Below are 24501 nucleotides of genomic sequence, written 5' to 3'. Positions count from 1 at the left end.
GGTGCAATATAAAAAAGAAATTATTTTTCAAAACTTATAATATTATGAGAAACAAAAAACAAAATAAAGCTGTAATTTTTGGAAAATTAGGTTGGGAGAAAAAGTTATGATATTATGGGAATAAAGTCATAATATAATGGGAATAAATTCAAAATATTATGTAAATAAAGTCAAAATATTATGAGAATAAATTCAAAATATTATGGGAATAAAGTCATAATATAATGGGAATAAAGTCAAATTATTATGGGAATAAAGTCATAATATTATGGGAATAAAGTCATAATATTAAGGGAATAAAGTCATAATAATAAGGGAATAAAGTCATAATATAATGGGAATAAAGTCAAAATTTTATGTGAATAAAATCCTAATATTCCGAAAAGAAAAATTACAAAGATTATTGGAGAAGAAAGTTGAAATATTTGCAACATTTAAAAAAAGAAGCAAAAATGAAAAAAAGAATACAGAGTGAAGTTGATATTAATAATATGTTTGTTATATATATGATATGATATTTTCTTGAAAAATATATAAGTTAGCATATCTACATGTGTTGCTTTATAAAATATCAAAGTTGCATCCTTTCATTTGTCACTGACTTGTCGTGGGGAAAAAGGCTGGACCCCCCCGGTAGCGAATTACACAGGAGCATAATCCAGGTTCCAGACACTGAAAGCAGTGAAACACAACAAAATGCTGGGCTTGTGAGCAGCAAAGCGTATTTCAGGATGAAAACGCGTGGCGAGTAGGATAAATTGGGGTGTGATGATGTTAAAATGCATGATCGCTCCTGCAAACAACAAGAAGAAGAAGAAGGAAAAGGTCTTGCAGAGAAGATTGCAGGCTTCTCCTCCACTCTCCCAAGCACTGGGAAGAAAAACAATACAAAGCAGCGGCCCTCACAGCAAAGGATACTTTCAATAAAGACGATTCTACGTCAGCTGGCCGTGTTTCTTCAACACCTGTGGAGGCGACAAACTGTGTCGGCAACGCCGGCAAGATCTGACAGCCAGCCGAAGAACCGGAGGGAGAAAAGTAGCTTTTGATACCTTAACTGCAGTCGTGTTGGACTTGTTTCACGCTGGCACGCAACATCAAAACATCTGTTCTCTCCAAAGGAGCCATAAGGAAACAAGCAGAACAACACACAAAGCTTCAAGGCGCTGACGCCATCCGCTGGCGCACGCATCTGACGAGATACGAGCATGAAGTCATTCCGTGTGGAAGTGGTACGTTTTTGGCTTCCTTGGCGAACTAGTTAGCTTGCTAGCATGCTATGTGTTTAAAGCGGTGGCTGTCTCGTGTGCGAGCAAGTGATCCCGTAGCCCGCAGCGTAAGAGTTGTGCAATGTGTCGCAAAGAAAACATCATAGGAGTGTAAAGGTGACTATACGGGTGTTAGGTCACGTCTACAGGCTACTGTTATCAACTTCACTCTTTGCTATAGAAAATGAGTGATGGATGGATGGATGGATTTTCCAAATATTTCAAATTTTGTGTTAATCGCTGTAAATTTTATTCCCTTAATATTATGACTTTATTCCTATAATATTATGACTTCATTCCCTTATTATGACTTTATTCCCTTAATATTATGACTTTATTCCCTTAATATTATGACATTATTCCCATAATATTATGACTTTATTCCCATAATATTATGACTTTATTCCCTTAATATTATGACTTTATTCCCTTAATATTACGACTTTATTTCCAAAATATTATGACTTTATTCCCTTAATATTGTGACTTTATTTCCATAATATTATGACTTTATTCCCTTAATATTATGACTTTATTCCCATATTATGACTTTATTCCCATAATATAATGACTTTATTCCCTTAATATTACGACTTTATTCCCAAAATATTATGACTTTATTCCCTTAATATTATGACTTTATTCCCATAATATTATGACTTTATTCCCTTAATATTATGACTTTATTCCCTTAATATTATGACTTTATTCCCAAAATATTATGACTTTATTCCCTTAATATTGTGACTTTATTCCCATAATATTATGACTTTATTCCCTTAATATATTATAAAAACTTGTGACTTTTTTCTTTTGATATTTGACTTTATTCTCATTCCAACTATTTCAACTTTCTTCTTTTAAATTGTCTTCTTGTAATTACGACTTTATTCCCATAATACTTTGACTTTGTTCACTTTTTCTCTAACCTAATTTTCCAAAAATGACAACTTTTTTTTCATTTGCTGTGTTTTTAAAATTTTTCTAAATGAGATTTTTAGAATGTGTCACAGGCCAATAAAACAACAGCCAAACTTTGGATACCCATCCCGTCACAATGTCAGCGTACATGTTGGAATTCATCTTTTCCCTGAGTGCCGGCAGCACTCGTGCACGCCATCACCAACATGCTTGACAGTTGGCGAGACACAATTATCCTGCCGTGAACTCCAAAAAGTCTCTTGTTTTGTCACTATTGACAAGTGAAGGTGTTGATGTCGCTTATCAGGAAGACAATGCATGATATGCTGCATGTGTTTGCGCCTCATCAAACTCGGGAAGAAAAAGGGTTTGGGATGATGCCGTGCTTCACAATGTCAGAGTACATGTTGGAATTCATCTTTCCCTTCAATGAACCGCACCTCCCCAGTGCTGGCGGCACTTGTGCACGCTACCACCACACGACCACCTGTAGGCAAGACAGTTATCTTGCTACTCAAGTGTGTTGGCAGATATTTACCCATTTTTAGTGTATACTGCTGTACAGTCCAGTGTGGTGTAGTACTGTATTATACTGTAGTACTTCCAAGCAGTGAAGTATGACTTAGTTCCATTGGGAAACCATCACATCGGTAAGTAAGGAGCCGCTAAGAGTCTCACCTCCAGTCTCAGGTACTCGCTCTGCTCCGTGGAGCTCAGACTCAGCACGGTGCTGCTGTGTTTGCGGGTTCGGACCAGAACTTGAACCGCGGTCCTGCGGGCCGGCAGCGGCGAGGCCAGCTGGTAGCGCACGTGGCTGTGGCCGTCAAAGGAATACTCTGGAACCTCTGCAAGAAAACACACAAGCGTACGGCTTTGAATGCAACAACGAGAAACCCGACCGTCGACTTGGGTGCGACGCGTCAGGAAGGGAAAGGACGTGTGTTGGCTTTGTGTGCTTCTCGGGTGACGTCCCTGCAGACCAAAGCAAGCTTCTCATCTCAAAACATCTACAACTTTTATTTCCACCTTGGTTCCAGAGGCCGACGCATCCTGCTGGGAGGCCTTTGCACACTTTGGCTTTCTTTTTGTCTGGCAAGCTGCTGCTGTATCGAGAAACCACTCTTCTTTTAACCTCTGCCAAGGGCAAAGTGTGAGGCAGGAGGTTTCCTTTTGCCTTTTCAAAGCAGCATAACATAAAAAACACACTTTACTGCTTTACACAAACTTTGAAGAGAGGCAAAGCGTGGACCAAAAGAGAAAGCACGACACCCTGGCCCTTTTCTTTCTTTTCGAGTGCAAAAAGAAAACAAACCAGGTTGGACAAACACAAACACGGCTCGCCATCAGGTGATGTCTACATACTGTATATACAGTATTTATATACATACTGTATATAAATACTGTATATAAATACTGTATATACATACTGTATACACATACTGTATATACATACTGTATACACATACTGTATACACATACTGTATATACATACTGTATACAAATACTGTATACTGTATATCTACCAACTCACCACTCTTCACCCCCACTTCCCCATCCCAGCCATCCTCTACCCCCCTCTCCATAACTGATGATCAGGTGAGGAGTCAGCTGAAAAAGATCAAGGCAAGGAAGGCCCCGGGACCGGACGGCATCAGCCCTAGAATCCTCAAGGACTGTGCTGACCAGCTCTGTGGAGTTCTCAGGCACTTTTTCAACTTCAGCCTGAGCCTGGAGAAAGTCCCGGCCCTGTGGAGGACCTCCTGTGTGGTCCCGATCCCAAAGACACCGCGTCCCAAGGAGCCTAACCACTTCAGGCCTGTTGCCTTGACCTCTCACCTGATGAAGACCATGGAGAGGATTATCCTGCAGCACCTGCGACCCCTGGTGGGCACTCAGCTGGACCCCCTGCAGTTTGCTTACCGGCCTCGGATCGGAGTGGACGACGCAGTGATCTACCTGCTGCACAGATCACTGCTACACCTGGAGGACAGCGGGAGCGCTGTGAGGGTCATGTTTTTTGACTTCTCCAGTGCCTTCAACACCATCCAGCCGTCACTACTCAGAGTGAAGATGGAGAGTGTGGGAGTAGACCAACACCTGACTGCATGGGTTATAGACTACCTCACCAACAGACCACAGTATGTGAGGCTCCGTCACTGTGTATCTGACATGGTACTCTGCAGCACAGGTGCCCCTCAGGGTACGGTGCTCTCCCCTTTCCTCTTCACCCTCTACACCTCGGACTTCACACACAACTCCACACAGTGTCACATCCAGAAGTTCTCCGACGACACAGCCATTGTTGGTTGTGTTTCAGAGGGGAAAGATCTGGAATACAGGACGGTCATCAGGGACTTTGTCAGCTGGAGTGAGCTTAACCAGCAAGACAAAGGAGATGATCATTAACTTCTAGAGGAAAACATCTCACTTCACACCGGTGAACATCCAGGGAGCGGACATAGAGTTGGTAGACAGCTACAAATTCCTGGGTGTTCACCTTACCAACAAACTGGACTGGTCCGTCAACACCCACGCCCTCTACAAGAAGGGCCAGAGTCGCCTTCACCTGCTGAGGAGACTGAGGTCCTTTGGTGTTTGCAGGACTCTTTTACGGACCTTTTATGACTCTGTGGTGGCCTCAGCCATCTTCTATGCTGTGGGCTGCTGGAGAGGGGGCAGCACGGACAGGGACAGGAGCAGGATCAATAGGCTGATCAGGAGAGCGAGCTCTGTCCTGGACGGTCCTCTGGACTCCGTGGAGGAAGTGGGGGAGAGAAGGATGTTGGCGAAGCTGACATCCATCATGAACAACACCTCTCACCCGCTACATGACACTGTTGTTTCCCTGAGCAGCTCCTTCAGCAGCAGACTGTTACACCCACGGTGTAAGAAGGAGAGGTTCCGCAGGTCCTTCATACCGACCGCTGTCAGGCTCTACAACACCTGCACCACCTGAACCATGTTGTAGACACTATGCTTTACTTTACTTTACTTTACTGTTCTCTTTACTTGTCTTGCTTGCTTGCTGCTGTAACAAGTAAATTTCCCCGCTGTGGGATAAATAAAGTACATACAATACAATACAATACAATATACACATACTGCATACACATACTGTATATACATACTGTATACACATACTGTATATACATACTGTATACACATACTGTATATACATACTGTATATAAATACTGTATATACATACTGCATACACATACTGTATATAAATACTATATATATACATACTGTATATAAATACTGTATATACATACTGCATACACATACTGTATATAAATACTGTATATACATACTGAATATAAACTGTACACTAAAGGTGCACAATAATTATCGGACTGATCTGATAATTAGCGCGCCAATAGGAGGGAATCCGATAACATTAAAAATAGCTCCCATAACCAATAATAATAAATAAATAAATATAAAATATAAAATAAATAACACTTTAATGAGGTGAGATTACCTGTACTGTGGGGCGGGGAAAAAACCTCCCACTGAGTCCTGACGCTTCACGGATCACGTTTTTTCCTCAAGCATTGAGATTTTGCACTTTTTACAGCAGTCCTTGAACGCACCACAGTTTAGTTTGGCTACATTAGCACTAGCTTGCACAGTCAACTTGCAGTGAGGTGAAGACAAGTTGGTCTGTGTTGGTAAATCCTGACGTAGACACGGGTTCTCTAGCCTGCTAGCCTCCAGCCCTAGCCTAGCCACCAGGCTAAAGGCCACACATATGATCATATTACCAGTGATTAGTGGCTAGTAGCTATACATTTTATACTGGAACAGTGTTTAATACGCATATTTAGGGATTCAAACTGGATTGTATCACAAGTGAACAATGGCAATTGAAGAGAGAAGGGGAATCTGATCTAATAACAACAGTCACTCTCAAATGCTGATCCGAAATCGGAGGAGAGAGTCAACATCAAGCTAGGGGGAGGGGGAGGAGTGAGCCATGTGATGAAAACGGACATTTTAATGGGCCTATCAATGACTCGGTTTTTTGGCCATTTGTGGGTGGTCTTGGAGGGAAATCCTTGCGACTAGCGGGGGATTTACTGTATTCCGCAAGGAAATGTCATCACAGGAAGTTACACGTGAGTTGTGTCCATTTTGTGGGTCCATCTTAAGATAACATATCCATCATAACCAGGGATGCCCAATATTGGCGGTTTTGCCGATATTCCGATATGGTCCAACTCTCAATTTCTAGTTCCGATATCAACCAATACGATATGAGTAACATCACATACTGTATCTCCTGTGGTGGAATTAACACGTCCGTTGTGAAGCCTAAGCAAACCACCACGTCTGCCTGTCGCTATTTCTGTGTTGTTTTTTTTTTACGGTGGGCCGATATTATCGGACGTCCCTAATCAGATCATAACAAGTGGTCCTTCATTCCTAAGAATCAAATGTATGACAAGTAAACAGCAAAGGTAAGACAAAATTGCTTCGTCTTCTTGTCCACTGAGTTTTAGCGGTAGCAGAATAATACCTGTACCGTTGGGCGTGGCTAATGTTAGCTTCAAGGTAGATGCTGTTTGATTTTACGGCTCCATTAACTCATTAATACCAACGATCTCGTTACATTTTTGTTCATGTCAACAACCCACCCCAACATCGCATTTCCATGTCTTTCATGTTTCTTTTGTGCGAGAGGCAAAAAGAGGTGATGACGCACCTCTCCACTAAAGCGCTTCACTGCGAGGCTCCTTTAAGCCAGAAAAACAGCAGAAGTGCTCGGCAGAGATCACATCGACAAAAGAAATCACACATGACGGGAAGGAGGAAGTGAGAGAGCGTGGGGGAGTGTGGCGTGCAGAGGGTTACGCGTCGTACGGAAATGTGAACGCATGCACACGTGTGCGTGCACGCGTGTGCACACACATAGTTTAGTTCCAAATGTATACAAAAGAAAAACATATTTGTGTCAACGTGAAAGTTATGCTTGAAATGTATCTTTTCACAAAAAGCTGGTTTTCTTCCTTTTTTAGTTAGGAACTGATATTTTCCTGAAACTGACCTTCGTTCTACTGCTGGTTACTAAAGAACGCAAAAAGGTAGAAACACACTTTTTTTTATGAAGAAAGAGGGGAGTCCAACCTTTCTTTAGGCAGGTTCCATGTTTCTATAAGCATAGAACACAATGTTCCGTGTGCCTTGACAGATCCGTCCAAATCATCTCAAGCAAGGCCCGCATACGAAAAAATCAAAAGATGCGGGGGCCGCTTTTACTTTTTTTTTTTTTAAACCAACCCAAACAAAATATTGAATATATGTTTCTCCTTACATTACTTTTTGGGTGTTTTATTTTATTTTTTTTACAAATACTAATGTCGATTTTTTTCTCTTACTAATATGACTTATTCTCCTTGTAGTTTGACTTTATCATCATAACATTATAGCATTTACACAAACTCATTTTCCTAAACTTTCTAATTAATTCTTTGTTTTTTAAATTCCTGCTTTTTTTCCCCCATTTTTGCTGTTGTTTTTTTTTTTTTATTTTATTGTTTAAAGCGTATTTTTAGAATGTGCTGATTGCCAGTAAAAAAAGCCGTCGCTGGCCGCACTTTGGACGGCCCTGACGTAAAGGTTCCGCTAGTGAAGGCTTGCCTTTTGGAAAGTGGCTGTGATTGAATGCTTTCGTGATTGAAGGCACGCGGTGTGCGGGTCTTGGCGTGCGGGTCTTGGCGTGCGGGTCTTGGCGTGCGGGTCTTGGCGTGCGGGTCTTGGTGTGCGGGTCTTGGCGTGCGGGTCTTGGCGTGCGGGTCTTGGCGTGCGGGTCTTGGCGTGCGGGTCTTGGCGTGCGGGTCTTGGCGTGCTTGTTTTGCTTTGGACGTTTGTCCATTTAGGTGCTTTTGCTTGGTTTTAGTCCATGTTGGTTTTACGTAAAAACAGGAAAGCGGAGAAAGCAACATGAGCCTTCGTGACCTGCAGTGGTTGTCATGTCAACAACTAATTTAACTTCATGTGGTTTCTTCTAATCTTTCCTCCGTTTTGGTGTCCAACCAACAAGTCTGTCGTCTTTTTGTCTTTGGAGTTGTCACTTTGTTGTTTCTTCTCTTCCGGAAGACCTCGCTGTCTTTTCATTTTCATGCTTTTGTATTTTGTGGAAGTGACGCCTTGTCGGTGTGATTCAGTGTTTGTTTGCCTGCCAGCTTGGCGCCTCCTCTGCCAGGCTTGCTTTATTCCACACGATGAATTGGATTCATCCTTATTTCTATTTCTATTCCCACGACGGCCTGCTATTGGTCACGCTGATCATCTGTTAGCAGCCGGAAAGTCCCGGTCAAGACCTTCGGTGTTGGCTAACCTGAGGGCCTTTGCTCGTTCGTCTCAGGAAGGATCCACCAAACTTTGAAGAAGTCACTCAAGGGACTCCTAGATCAGCCCCTTTATCCAGATCCTCACCAATGTGTGTGTCCTTACCGTCCTCACACTGCTGTCCCGTGTATCCGGGCACACACTGGCAGCTGAAGGACCCCCACTCGCCATGGCAACGGCCGTGGCGGCCACAGGAGGGGTAGCCCATGTTGACACAGCTGCCGTCGGTGGTCAGGCAGCCGGGGGAGCTTGACTGGGAGTCGGCTGGGGAGCTCAGATCGTACAGCTGGAGAAAGGAGGACGGAGGATGGAGGATGGAGGATGGAGGGGGTGAGGAGGAGGCGGCGAGGATGGGGAGACGGATGAGTGGCGAGATGAGACGGCCGAGAGGCACAAAGACAAAAAAGGAGAGCGGAGCGTTAAAGGAAGGCGGCGGATTAGAAAGTAAGACATCTCTCATCTCTCTCTGTTGGAGTTCACTGATGTGCGACGCTGCGAGGAACTGCTCACCGCTTGTTACGCACACACACGCACGCACGCACGCACACGGACACACACAAACACACACACGCACACATCCACACGCACCCACGCACACACACGCACGCACAAGCACACACACGCACCCACACGGACACACACACACACACACACACACGCACACACACACGCACACACACACGCACACATCCACACGCACCCACACGCACACACACCCACACGAACACACACACACGCACGCACCCACACGGACACACACACACACACGCACGCACCCACACGGACACACACACGCACCCACACGGACACACACACGATGATGATGAGAGGTCCGACGCCGCTAGGAAGGAGGAAGGCCTTCATGCAGCACTCAGTGAAAAAGTTGCATTTCAGGCGCAGACGTTGGCGAAGTACATCACAAGGCTTCCCAGTCAAGCGCTAACTTTGCCAGCCTGGGGAACCCCACTCCAACCCCACGCTAGCGTACACCATGCCAATATTTACTACAACCATTCCTCGCTTCCTCAGAAGCAAACTTGGACAGAAGCTGCTGTTTCCTAAATGTTCAAATTCATTACGTATGATACTTAGAATAATGATTTGGAGTGCATGAGAAAGTGGAAAACATTCATTATTCATCATGCTGACCATTCATAATAATTCAAATGCAGCTACTGCCGTCTTATGGAGTTAATACCAAAAAAAACCCTACATCAGGCGGTTGCCTACAGCCACAGGCGTTCCTGCCAATGTTTTTCACCTGGTGCTAAAACTGTCATTTGCTTTTGTCGACTAACGTGGGTTAATTGAATGGAGGTGCTGGTGTGAATATTTGCAGTACACCACAAATATTAACAATATATTCAGTATTAACCTGGGACCTGGAAGTTCCACCATTTTTGTTTATCTTCAGAATATAAAATATGCTAATCTTGCATGACGTTCAAATGTAATGTTAGCACTGTTAGCATCGCATAGCTACGCTAGTGTTGCTAACGTTGATGTTAGTACATTGTATGAAAAGAATGGCAGGAGAGACTGTGTAAAAAGGCTAATGCATTAGCATAAGCTCAAAGTACTCCAAAATGGGACGCTAGCCTTTAGCATTGACACCACGATGAAGACGGGAAAGAAGAACAGAGATGGAACATGTCCATTAGGATTATTCCTTTTCAATACACCTACGCTTTCCTGCTTAAGAACTGCTATTGTCCTCCTGTCCACCCACGTCTGCGTTCCACTTATTAGCGCGTCCCGCTAGATGAGCAACCTCGTTAACGAGCTTGGAGAACGGCTTCTTCTCACATGCGCGTGTCCTCATAAAGGTCACTGTGCTGGTGTAGGTTAGCATACATTGATGAGTCTCTGGAGGGACTTCAACAACCAAGAGCTTCATTAACTTCAATTTGTGACATAATTAGCTTTTCGTTACCACCCCTAGCTGACTGCTGATGTATCAGCCTCATCTGTGCTCGTCTAGCTAGTACTACTGACTACATTGTCTAACTGTCCCGCAAGCTAACAGATTAATTAACTGATTCTTAACTAACTCAACAGAAATAGCTTTGGATCACTGTTAGCTAATTGACCAGCGGACCAGAGAGTTAGTCAGCTACTAGCTAACTAACCGAGGGACCAAGCTAGCTAACTGATATTTAGCTAACTCAACATGATTCGTTGGCCAACTAACCAATAGGCAAAGCAAGATAACAAATTTTTAGCTAACTCAACTTGAATAGTTGGCTAACTGACCAATAGGCCAAGCTAGCTAACTAATTATGAGTTCATTAGCCAGCTTTTTGCAGCAAAGCTAAACTTGAAAAGGAAAGCAAGACAAACAAACACAAGCAGTTAGCGTTAGAAGCTGAGCAAACTTAGTGGCAAAAAGTTGAAGAGAAATGTGAATAAAAAGGAATAAATAATGTTTGCATTGTTAGCCAAAGTGTGAAAAGCTTGCAGCGTTCCAGCTGGGTTGACTGGCAGGTCGCTGCATTTACTCAAAGACGATGGATATATATTTGATATATTTTCATATGATAGCTTTATCTTTTGTGGGACTCATATCCATTCAACCAACGCTTGGCTGTCAAGTGGGGATTGGGGCTCCAAATGAAGTCTGCCGGGACTAAAAGACTAAAAGTAGACCGTGATGTTGGAGGAAGTTTGCTGCTAGCAGGATGTGTGTGCCGTTACCAATAACAATATGTGCAACATCACATATCTTCTACTGAATGGCTAACAGCTAGCGTCCCGGAGGCTAACGTGAGGCGCTAGCAGGACAGTCAGAGCGGACAGGACAGGAGGTGGTCTTGCGCCGTGTGTGAACAAACGGGGATGTCATCCCGGCCATGTCAACATTAAAATGTCCATCTAAATCGCTTTTCATTATCGGGAAAGAAAACAGATGCCGATACCGGCGGGCCGATATTATCGGACATCCCTAACAAAAAAAAAAAGTATAATCTCAAAATATTAAGAGTAAAAACAAAAAGTCATCATTTGACGAGAATAACGTCATTTTAGTGGGATGATGTTGAAATATTAACAAAAAAAGCCATGTTTTTAAAGTCAGAACATTATGAGAAAAAGTTATAATATTATCGAAATAAAGTCCTAATACGACTTGAAAAAAATGTACAAAAAGAAAGTTGAAATAGTTGGGAAAAAACCGCTGTAATTTTATGACAGTAATGTCAGAATATTATGCGAAAAAAATCATTCTATCGAGGAAAAAAGTTGCAATTTTAATGTTTTACAAAAATAAACTTGCAATATTATGACAAAAAATATCATTTTAGTAGCACAGAGTTGGAGGCGTTTTTAAAGAGTCATAATATTGTGAGAAACTACAAACATTTTTGGAAAATGAGGTTATTGGAAAAAGTTATAAAATTATGGGAACAACGTCAAAACATTACGAAGAAAATTGACAAGAAGAAAGCTGAAATAGTCGCAAAGTTGAAAAAGAAACGGAAAAAGCTTTTGTCATTTGATGAGAATAAAGTCCAAATGTGATGAGAAAAAAAAAAGTCATTCGAACAAAAAAAAAAAAAAAGAACTGGCAACTTTACAAAAATAAACTTGTAATATTACGAAAATAAAAATAACATCATTTTTAGCAGCATTGAGTTGGAACATTAAAGGAGAACGTTTTTATTTTTAAAGGTCAACATTATCAGAAACAACGTACGTTTTTGGAAAAAAACGCATGTGGTACCTTGCTGTCCACCATGAGGTTGCGTACGCATCCCGTGAAGTGCTTGTGTTGAAGTTGGGGGTAGATGTACGGGATGTCCTCATTGACGCCCCCCAGCTGCAACACTTGGCTCGTGTTCAGGTGTCTGAGAAGAAGAAGACAGACAGGAAGTTAGTGAACGTTCAAACGTGGCGCCCCCCTGGTGTTTGCATGTGTACCGGTCCGTGTTGGGCGTGGTGCCGGCCACCTCGCAGGACGAGTGGTCCTGGGTGGTGAGCCAGCTGCCCAGACCTTCCATCTCCATGACGGCCGCCCCCGCGCAGCGATCCAGCGTGAAGCGCACCTCCTGGAGGACAGACATATCACTGCTAAGAAATGTTTTCTCGTTTTTTCCTGCAATACAGTCAAACCTGTCTTAGCGGCCACCTTTATAGAACGGCCACCTACCTATAGCGGCCACTGAAAAATCCCCCGCAGCAAATTTACATGTTATAGACCCTGTGTATAGCAGTCACCTGTCCAACGCGGCCAGCGGCCACCCATTTTGTCTCCCTTGGTCAATATCTGACTGCCAAATATCTGATCTGCCAAATTACCGACTCAAGTAGAAGCTTCATGCACGAAAAAGTTTTGTTTTTCAATCAATGAAGCCGTCGTGTGTAGACTTTAATTACTGAGTCCTAGCTCAGTCACAATCATTCACAAGATCCACACAAACTGTCAGTTGTTCCACATAAAAAAGCCGTCTTCTTTTGAGCTTGCTATTTCCTGGTCAAACATGTAACTTTAAGAGCATTTGCACCAAAACATTACCGCAAAGTAGGCTGGGAACAGGACGTGCTCCCAGCGACGCTACAATAAAAAAAAAAACATATGCTAGCATGCATGCGGCAGCGGGAGCAAAACTGAGTTTGGTTGTACTTAATTGAAGTATTTTAGAATGTACTCACGTTATTTTTCATCAATCCTCATCCACAAATCCATCAAAGTCCTCATCTTCTGTATTCGACACAAACAAAGCCGTCTTCTTTTTCGTTCGCTACTAGTCTGTTAACTTGTCAGTGTTATTCAGCTCCGAAGCAAAGAAGGAAACTTCTCCTGTTGCTTCTGCCAACTTTATTTCTTGAACGCGGCCACCAGACAGCAGCTCAGAACACACACACATCTCTCAGCATCGTCTCTCCTTCCTGCTTGCCCACAAGGCAAAGGTTAAACAAGCCCCACTACATAGCTGTCCAGCCAATGCCTGTAAGAAATGACACCGTTTATTTCCTGGTGTGCACTGGTCAATACTGTAATGCCGCTTGTTGTGGGGAAGGTGAGACTCACGTCGCCGATGCACTTTAATGGCTTTATTAACAGCGGAGAACACTGCAGGACTTTACATCCACGCCAACATAAACACACTTCCCAACTCTCTCCAAACTCACAGCTAGCACTGAGCCTAGCTCTCCTGCTCGGGACGCCCACCGTCACTTCCAGTCACTCCCTGATGAACTAAAGCTGTAATGACACTCTGCCGTATAAAAAGTAAAATATTAAAAACAAGCGTAAGACATTACGTACTAGCACAGCTTTGTTCTGTGGGTCGTGGATAATAACAAGCCTAGTAGTGCTGTACAACTTTTATCCGCAGTCCCACAGTGCCCTCTACTGGTCAACATTAATTTCCCCCCCTTTTTTTTCCTCTACTGGTCAACATTTAAACTGGACGCCAACCTGTCTATAGAGGCCACCTGTCTATAGCGGCCACTTTTGCAGACTCCCTCTAGTGGCCGCTATAGACAAGTTTGACTGTATTTTCAATTTATTCTTGTAAACTTACAGCTGCTTTTTCCTTTTCCTTGGCATTTTTCACAAATATTTTATAACTTTCGTCTTCAGTAATCTTTGTACATTTTCTTTTGGGAGTATTCAGACTTTATTCCCATAATATTTGAACTTTTTTCCCCCAACCTAATTTGCCAAAATGCACAACTTTATTTTGTTTTGTTTGCTTGTCATAATATTACGACTTTTTTTTTTAAATAACACCTTTTTAAAATATTTATTTAATAACGCTACGCTATTAAAATGACGTTATGTTTGCTTATGATAGGAGGCGTTTATTCTTGCTAAATTTATTCTCGTAAAATGACAGCTGCTTTTTCCATTTCCTTGACATTTTTTGCAAATATTTCAACGTTCTTCTTTGTAAGTATTTTATTCTCATCAAATTACAGCTTTTTTTTCCATTTCTGTTTTTTTTATTATCCAACGATTTCAACTTTCTTCTTGCAATGATTCCCAAAATATGCTAACTTTTTCCCAACCTAATCTTCCAAAAATGACTTGATTTTGTTTCGTTTCTCATCACATGACGACTAAAACCATTTTTCTTGAGTCTACTGTAGTTTGGTGTTATTGTTCCTGGTGTGTTGCGGTGCGGGTCTATGGGCGCAGGGAACCGTGTCGTCAAAGCTGCGGCCTGATTGCTTGGCAGGGGACGACTTAAAAAGACCCCGCCCCCACTGGGCCGCGAGCCATGCAGAGCCCCTGTCGGGACGCAGCCGGCGCAGCTGCTTGAAGTCTCCCCAAAGCGGCGAGAGACACGGCGAGCCTTCAGGCCGCCTCCACTCAAAGCTTCAGAAAGGAGGACGAGCGTCCTGACGTGGGTGAGGACGCGTCCTCGGAGGTGAAACGCCGCAGGCAGTCCTCCAGCCCACAAAGACCAACTTCATTTCACTCCCATTCGATTCGACGGCCGAGATCCTGTCAGAGAGGTCTCACTCGCACTGCTTTTATCCGAGCAAGTGTCCAGGAAACAATGGCACTGAGAAAGGCTTTAATGAGGAGGGACGGGGCGCTAAGATGCAAAGAAGCTTCTTGTAAGGCTAGCGTGAAGGAGATGCTGTGTTGATGATTCATTGCTAAGTGATCGCCAGCAGAGCAGGCAGACGAATGAACAGAAAGATTACAGCTTGGATTTGCTACTTGAGGCGCTTTTGCTGTAATTATGCTTCATGTCAAGAAAGCGCCCTGACACTTGCTGCCTTTCTGCTCTATTTCTGCCGCGACAGGCGCCTTTTTATGGCCGGCCACCACCAGAGGGGGCGCTGTGGCGCCACAACGCCGCGATTTCCAGACATCCTATGACAACAAGGTTCTAGAAAGTAAATGTAACGCTAACATTGAAGCGTTTGGAGGAGAGGCGTGGCTTTGGGCTCGTGGTACTGACAACGAGGAACTTTCAATACACTGAAAACAAGGTGTGGAATAGAGTGGGAAATATTCCATAGTCTCCAGCAAAGATGAAGGAACAACCCGACTGTCCCAACACTTGATAGCTCCAGTGTACTCTACTAGTACTACAATCAAGTACGTGCAGTACTGACAGCACAATGTGTGAATGACTGAATGAATGAATGAATGAATAGCAGTATTCTGTGTTCTACACTCCAGTAGTATACGGAACGTGTGTGTCCTGGGTGCTCAGTACAATTACAATAAGACTGGCCTCCCTTTGCTGGCTTGTTTGGTGTCATGCTCATGTGACTGAAAGGAAAAGTGCACTTTTTCTGGAATTTCCATTGTAAAAGACGTAAAAGCAGGTAAAAAGAGGCGGGTAATTACTGCATGTAAAGGGACACGACTATTCTACCTCGAAACGCCCCAACAAGGTTTCATGGTTTTCTATCCATGCTGTGGGCCTGCAGTAACATGATAGCATGAAATGCTATTTTGGGAACTTTCTTCCCAAAATAGCAACGGCAAAAGGAACGCTACGCCTAGCGTTCACCTTCACAAACAGCTCCAATATGTAGCGTTACCTTTCGCTAGCGACCTGATGCCTTGCGAGCGAGTGTGAGCTAGTAGCTAGCCGGTGTGCTGTGGCGAAGTTCCATTATGACAGTAATGTAGTTCTTGGGCATAACAACATCAACAACAATAATAATAACAATGTCGCTGGAGCTTGGTTCACATGCAGGTCACATTATGTGAATGTAGCGTTGTTTGTGCTTTTTGGAGGTTTTTTCAGAAGGCTTTCTAGGCGTAAAAGGTGTGGCCCAGTACATGCATTCTTTTTATCTGTTTTTATATCTTTAGAACACGCAGAAAAGAGAAGGACGTGTGTTCATGTCTCCCATAAGGATTGGGGATGATTAATGGGTGAAAACGTGTTTGTGTTGCTTTTGTCCTCCGCATGGACAGTGGCACGCTTCTTTTTACACTTGCACAACAGCTTTTTGTCTGAGCGTTCAGAAAGTTCACCTGTGAAGAAAGGAGTGCGTGTGCAGCTCTTTCAAACTTTTATGAGGAAAACAAGCTAGTGTGAGTATTCCCACCCCCTTCCTTCTTTATTCATGTTGTTTTTTATTTGTATTTTTTTCTCTCAATGTTTTATGGAGTCCTCCTTCGCTACTCGACCTTGACATGAGGGCGCCGAGAGTTTTTGTAAAGCAGCAAAGACATGATTGTGTTGTCTATCAGCACAAATACCTGTTGACAAGGCAGAAGAAAGACCACAAAGAGCTGCGGACCTGCAAAGTCAACACAAGCGTTTCCGACGTGTTTGTTTCTAATTGAAAGGCTGAACTTCTGACCTGGAAACTTTTCTTTCCAGCAGAGAGAAAAATGCATATTTGTTTATCAATGTAAAGACTCAAAGGCTTTTACTGTGAAGGACCATTTAGATGCTCAAGGACTCTTGAAGACGTTCTCCTCATTGCACGACGCCTTGTTTACTGTAGAGGGAAATGAATTTGCTGCATGTGCAGCAGAATCGCAAAGCTGGACGTGACTTCAGTCGCATTCTGAGCAGAAGCCACATCAGAACCACTGACTGCAGGTAGAAAACGTCTTCGACCCGTGCTTCTTCTTCACATGAAGCTAGGCCTGTCGCCTGTTTGCTGGTCGATAATTGTGCTACAAATTATCGTCGCTAATCGATATAATTGTCAACATTTTCTGAGACCATTTTCTTAATTAATTATTGTCATGACAGGTGTAATTCACATTTGAACCACTAGATGGAACTCAGGTATAGTGTACCTGTGTGGGCCACATTAGCTTGACACGGAAGTTTCCTGTACGTATGTTGTTTAAACTGTATGCCACATGACCGTATGGAATGGCTGCCTTTTTTTCTCAATGTAGCGAGCGACACTGTCTGCGAGCGCACACCATTTTGTTTATATTCACATTGTCGACCAAACGCTTCAGCAAGCGTTGGCTGTCGGGACGAAGGCTGTCCGTGTCGGTTGTCGGTGTTCATGCGCTCACCTTGTTCTTTCTGTAAAAAAAGCCAAAATATTCCCACACTGGGGCTGTTGCGTTCGCCTCAGAAACTTTTTTTGTCTCAAACAAAATGGTGGGGGCGTATACAAGGGGCAGGCTCCATCACTTTTTCACACAGGGCCGTAGGTTTGGATTCCTTTCTCCTTTTTTTTGTCGTTTTGTGTATAGTTGTGTTGTCATTGATTAATATTTGCATTTGTTTGATGATCTGAAACATTAAAGTCTGACAAACAAATAAGAAATCAGGAAGGGGGCCAACAGTTTTTCACACCGCTGCACGTTCTGCTGGTGTCACTCAAACACACAAACTGGTGGATGAAACACGCGTGGGGGGATTGAGCGGGGATTTGGGTTACTCGCGACCCACCTTGCTGTTGCTGCGGACGTCCAGCCGATGCCAGCGCCTGTCGGCCACGTTGACGTTGCCAGGCAACTGTAGCACCACGGTGCCGGAGCCGTGGTTGATCTTCAGCGTCGGGGTGCCGTCTATTAGTTCTAAGTGGAGAGGAGAGAAGAACATTTTAAACATGAGCTTTGGAAAGCAGAAAGGCCGGCGCTGCTGCGCTTCAGAAGCGGACTGGGAGCGTGGCAAGCGAGAAGCAAACGTTGTCATTTATCATCTCACAAGCCAGCAAGTCGCCACGTTGGCATTTCTGGCTTGAATGAAGACGCTCGTGTTTGTTTTTCCTGGCGCCCGTCAAACAACGTCAGACTTCTTTTCCAGTCACTCCATTTTCTGACTTACTGGGATGGTAAATTAAAAGTTAATGAAGTGTTGAAAAGTGGGTGTGCTCGGTGTGTAAAGAACCCCATAGCTTGGCCATTCATATCATCATCATCATCATCATCATCACCGTCACCGGCACACGCAGATTCACACGTCTCACCAAAACAATTCAACGCTGCTTCTGCAAATACATGAAGCAACTTCAGTAGAACCTGCGTGAAAGCTTAAAAAAAAAAGCTGATCTGGAATCCTGTAGAAATGCATGAATACTGAAATGAATATAGAAATATTTACAATGAACGTTGAAATGTTGGAAATACAGTAGTACCTCGCGTAACGTAAACCTCCTTTTACGTAAATTCCACTGAACGTAAAGAATTTATGTAAATTTTTCACATCGTATTACGTAAGGAATTCCATATAACGTAAAGCGTCAAGTCGGTGCAAGCAACAGAGAGACGAACAGTACACTTGGTGACGCCCTCTGACTTCACGCTCTCATTGGCTGATTATCGGGGCACCGCCTACGCTCTCATCTCATTGGCTGATTATCGGGGCACCGCCTATGCTCTCATCTCATTGGCTGACTAATCCAGCGCGTCGGTGTGTTTATGAGAGACATGCTGCTCTGTTCCTCATCGTAGTCGCCCTTAAACTAGTTCGCACGCATTGAAATCTCTTTTTAATTTGTTTACTTTTCTTTGTGTTAAAATGAGTCATGGGCCCTAAACCAAGTGTAAGTGAGAAGAAAAAAAGGGAAAAGTTGTCGATCGAAACAAAGCAGGAAATGATCCAGAAGCATGACGGTGGTATGAAATGAAGTGATGTTGCTAGACTATACGGCCGTTCCCCATCGACCATTATACCGTATTTACCTTATTTTATATTGGAATGATACTCTACTATGTTTATGCTGTTTTGTTATATTTTCCCACCATATTTGGTGGAGTTTGAATATTTTGAAGGCCCAAAGGTGTGAGTTTGGGAAGATCTTGGAACGGATTAGGCTATTTACATGTATTTTACGCTTCGTATAACATAAAATCCCTATGACATAAAGGTTCTTGGAACGGATTATTCACGTTGTAGGGGCGTCTACTGTATGTTGGAATAATGTGAGACATGTTGGGCTAACACAGGTTTCCACCAGTAGGGGGGACCAAACGACTAATGAGGAACTTGGTGAAGTTGCACGTTCATTTCCAACCGGGAAAAGTGTGGCGGAAAATGTGGAATTATGAAAAATGTTGGAATTTAAAAAAAAAAATTTTTTAAAGGAAAGTCCTGATAGCTCATGTGTCCTTGATGAGTTAACATTTTCACGTTAGAACGATTAGAATGAGCTGAGAAACATTAGCAGAGCATGAACGAGGTAGAAAAAAAAGCAGAATTTTGAATGCGTTGAAATAGAATAAAGATGGAAAGAGGTCATGGGGGGGGGGGCACACTAACACCTGAGCCAAGCCACCAATGGGGCCACAAAATGGACATATAAATAGATGGAATATGATGTACAATGCTTAAGATGTTAACTACCTTGGAACAGGTGCTAATAGAATTATTTATAAATACAACATTTTGGTAGTTAGAGCATAGAAATATGCTTTTAATATGATTAGAGCCGTCTCGACATAAAATAACACCCTGCAGTTTCCCTTAGCAGCTCCTTCAGCAGCAGACTGTTACACCCACGGTGTAAGAAGGAGAGGTTCCGCAGGTCCTTCATACCGACCGCTGTCAGGCTCCACAACACCTGCACCACCTGAACCATGTTGTAGTCACTATGTATTCTTTACTTGCGTATCTTGCTTGCTGCTGTAACAAGTCAATTTCCCCGCTGTGGGATAAATAAAGTACAAATACAATACAAATATTACCCAATATAGTAAAAATAATAAGAGAAAATAAGACATAGCAAACCTGTTTACCACCTTGTAAATACGCTTTTTCTCATTATTAGAGCCCTCAAGACATGAAATAACACCACTATAGTCACTTTTACACTCCCATTGCCCAATATACTGTAGTAGACATAATAAGAGAAAAAAAGACATACTAGGCATAGAAAACCTGTTTAAAGCCTTCTAAACATGTTTTTTAACATTTGAGCTCCCGAGACCAATATAATACCCAATATAGTAGACATAATAACAGAAGAGTTGCGTTTCAGCTTTGCATGGGTACCAGCCCATGTTTTTATTTGTAATATTATTATTTTTTATTTATGAGGGATGATTATGCTGTGAGATCATCCAAAGCTGCAAAAAAAGCAATCTAGTCTGGTGCTTGTGTGTCCCAGCCAACATTCCAGTGACATTACTGACAGCTAGTGACCAGTGTACGATACTGCACATCATCGCAACCTCTTTCTGAATCCTTATGTTTTTGGATTTGACTTCATTTAAACATTTGACTGCTTCATTTAGGCCAAAAATACACAACATTGTTTAAATATGCCTGTTTTTGGACAACTAACAGTAGAGAACGAGGGACACAAAGTAAAAGCACAAGACAGGAAATGATAAAGGTGAAAAGAGGGCATGAAAGCTTATTAAAATTAATAAGTTAATTAATAAGCTTAATAAAATAAGCTTATTTCATCAAGACAGTGCATGATATGCTGCTATGCCCTGCTCAACTCCGGAAGTTGAAACTTGAAGCAAAGCATAAAAATGTGAAAGGTGCCGACCATTCCTGCCGAAAGCATCACGCACGCATCATCCACTTTACACACATTCAATCTAAAAGGCTAACGCCTGATGAGCAACGCCTCCTTGTCTTTTAGTTCTTTTCCCCCCGAGGCAGTCATGAAATGTTATCTTTCACTTCCTGCCTGGAACTCCGCCAACGCCAGGCGAGGATGCAAACACTAACTCCAAACATCTCCACGTCACTCCATCTGCATCATCACACTAATGTAAATACTGACTCCAACCATCTCCATGCTTCCGCAAGAATCTCATTGCAATCCCTTCCATCTGCATCCCGTCGCTCATCACACCTTCTCAGCTTCTTTTTCCGTCTCACTTCTCCTCCTTCCCCCTCTGACCCTTTCCTGTTCATGACAATCCATGTGACCTCTCAGACGTGTCCACGTGGAGCACATCAACCGTCCCACAGCAAATCCCTCAGGAGGCGCTTGGGACATGTCCAACCAGCAGGGGACAGTGTCTCAAGCCGTGCACTTGCATACTTAGACTGAGTCACTTCAGTGCATAAGTGCATACTTACACCTTGTCTTTTAAGTGAATACTTGCTGACTTACACTGAGTCTTTTCAGCGCATAAGTGCATACTTACCAACTCATACTTAGGCATCTAAGTTCCACTTAGTCTTTTAAGTGCATACTTGCATACTTAGACTTGGGTATTTTCAGTGTATACTTGCATTCTTATACTTTGCCTTTTCAGTGCATACTTGCACACTTACCCTTAGTTTGTCTTTTAGTGCATAAGTCCATACTTGCAGACTTACACTGTGCATACTTACCAACTCACACTTAAGTCATCTAAGTTCCACTTAGTCTTTTCGGTGGATACTTAGATTTAAGTAATTTCAGTGTATACTTGCACACTTATGCCTTTTAAGTGCATACTTACCAAATAATAGTCATCTTAGCGCCACTTAGTCTTTTAAGTGCATACTTGCATACACACACTTAAGTATTATCAGTGTATACTTGCTTACTTATACTTTGTCTTTTCAGTGAATAAGTGCATACTTGCCAACTAATACTTAGTCATTTAAGTGTCACTTAATCTTTGAAGTGCATACTTAGACTTTAGTATTTTAAGCGTATACTTGCATTCTTTGTCTTTTCAGTGCATAAGTGCATACTTGCACTCTTACCCTTAGTTTACATACACTTAGTCATTTAAGTGCCACTTGGCCTTTTAAGTACACACTTACACTTGACTCAGTCTTTTCAGCGCATAAGGGCACACTTGTGTACATAGTCATTTCAGTTTCAGTGCATACTTGTGTACTTCCACTTACTCTTTTCAGTGCATAAGTACATACTTACACTTAGTATGTTCAGTGCATAACTGCATACTTGTGTACTTGGTTCATTTCAGTGCATACTTGTGTACTTCCACTTACTCTTTTCAGTGCATAAGTGCATACTTACGCTTACTATGTTTGGTGCATAAGTGCATACTTGTTTCTAATGGAAGTACACTTCAATAAGTACACTAGTCTGTCTTTTCGATTGAAGTACACTTACTGAAGTGTACTTTCATTGTTGGAAAGATGGGCCACGGTGTCCCCCCAGTGGACCAAGAGGAGGTGGTTGTGGGGGGGTGCTGTTGTTAGCTTGTTTGCCTTCCTTCAATTACCTGCAGGCTGATTGAGGTCCGCCTGCAAGATGAGTTCCTGCTGCACTTTAGGAATGATCCAATTAATTTCAAGAGAAAAGGCAGGAATAGAAAAAGAAAAAGAAGGCATGCGATGAATGAACGCCTGCCTTTGTTCCTTCCTCATCCCACCCGCCTCATTCATTCCCTTTTCTCATTTACTGTCCCGCTTGGGACCCTTCACCCTCTTTTCTTTCCTCATCTGGTACATCTCCGTGCTTCCATTTCCATTCAACATGCCTCAGGAGGATCCCCCTCCCCCACTTTAAGAAGTCAGATAGGCTGCAGCGTGCGCCATCACAAAGCAGGCCGTGTAAGGCTGACAAGAAAGACCTTTGCACTGACGTGCACGCTTGTACATCACTCACACGCCCATCTAAACCAGCTGCCATAAGGTGGATGGACCAGCAGGGGGTGGTAGTGGGTGGTGGGGGGTTTGGGGGGGGGCTGATGCTGTGACATTTTCTCACCAAGCTGTGGTGAAGCCAGGAGAAAGAATGAGAAGGAAAGCGACCATTCCAACATGCAGTACACCTCTTTTCTGTTTTTTTTTTTTACTATGAAATTCTATATATCACATACAGTATATATATATATACATATATATCAGTTCAGAAAGAAATCATTAAATTAACCCATGCATATTTTACATTAAAAAGTACAGTCATCTTTCTTTTTCTTTTAAAATACTTTTTCATTAAAAAAGGACAGTGTTAGTGTTTTCTTTTTTTAAATACTTAAAAAATAAAAATACAAGTTAAAAATAAATAATATAATTAAAATAATTACAAATTTTACAAAGTACAGTTTTTCATTTTTCTTTTAAATAATTACATTTTTCAAAAATAAATAATAAAATTAATCAAAAAAGTAGTTTTCCTTTAAATAATTAAAGAAGAAAAAATATGTAAATAATAAAATAAAAAGAGAATAATACAATTTATATATTTGTTTAAAATATACATCAGAAAAATAAGTATAAGTAAAAGTATAAGTTAAAAATAAAAAATAAAATTTAAATAATTTTCCTTTTAAATAAAAAAAATAATCTTAAACAATAAATAATTAAATTAATCTGTATATATTTAAAATGAAAAAGTAGTTATCTCTTCTTTTAAATAATTAAAAAGTAAAAATAAGTTAAAAAATAAGTAATACAATTAATATAGTAGTTAAATCTAAAGTTCAGATATTATCTTTTCTTTTTCCTTTTCAATACTTACAAAAAATAAAAACATAAGTTAAAAATAAATACTAAAATTAAGATATGTTTAAATGTAAAATGTACGTTTTTCTTTTAAATAATTAAACGAGTAAAAATTAGTTACAATGTAAATAATAAAATTTATATAATTTTTACAATTAAAAAGTACAGTTGTTTTTTATTAAATAATAAAAAAAAGAAGTTTAAAAATAAATAACAAAATTGATATATATATATATATATATATATATATATATATATATATATATATATATATATATATATATATATATATATATATATATTCTAATTTTAAAAGTTTTCAAACAGAGAACAGTCAAGCCTCGGTTTCTGTACACCCTACTTTTCATGACAATTTAACAGATTTTCATCCCAGTTTTCGTACGCTGTCTTATTGGTGCAGACAAACGTTGCGTGTGACAAACTACTCTGTTTTGCCCGCGTATCGTTTTGCCGACTGAAGTAGCCAAACAAACCCTGTCTCTTTGCTTTTTCAAAGCGAGGCGCGAGTGGCAGCACTTTGATTTCAAGAAAGAGCTTGTTGCAAAGTACTGTAGGAAAGCGGCGTATGCGTGGCCGATGTTGCCAGGATGTACGGGGAAGTCGGGAGGGTCATGCTCTGAAGGTGTTGACCAAACAGAGGCTGCAAACGATGGAAGATGGTGAGAAGGTGGTGCGG

At 41.8% G+C, this 24501-nt stretch overlaps 1 protein-coding gene across 3 annotated transcripts in view; it reads right to left on the bottom strand.

The window, feature by feature from the left end:
• Nucleotides 1-24501, bottom strand: part of si:ch211-186j3.6 (neural-cadherin) — a 313458-nt gene that overhangs the window by 26228 nt on the left and 262729 nt on the right. For all 3 annotated transcript variants that reach the window (XM_054770409.1, XM_054770410.1, XM_054770411.1), the window contains 5 exons: nucleotides 17883-18010; nucleotides 12457-12584; nucleotides 12260-12383; nucleotides 8647-8827; nucleotides 2868-3034 (listed from right to left, as the gene is read on the bottom strand). In XM_054770409.1, the coding sequence (XP_054626384.1) occupies nucleotides 2868-3034; nucleotides 8647-8827; nucleotides 12260-12383; nucleotides 12457-12584; nucleotides 17883-18010 (728 nt within the window). The remainder of the gene's footprint in view (nucleotides 1-2867; nucleotides 3035-8646; nucleotides 8828-12259; nucleotides 12384-12456; nucleotides 12585-17882; nucleotides 18011-24501) is intronic.

The sequence above is a fragment of the Dunckerocampus dactyliophorus genome, chromosome 3, assembly GCF_027744805.1.
Source record: "Dunckerocampus dactyliophorus isolate RoL2022-P2 chromosome 3, RoL_Ddac_1.1, whole genome shotgun sequence".
Lineage (NCBI taxonomy): Eukaryota > Metazoa > Chordata > Actinopteri > Syngnathiformes > Syngnathidae > Dunckerocampus > Dunckerocampus dactyliophorus.
The sequence above is the reverse complement of the archived record's forward strand: the minus strand, read 5'-3'. Positions and strand labels throughout refer to the sequence as shown.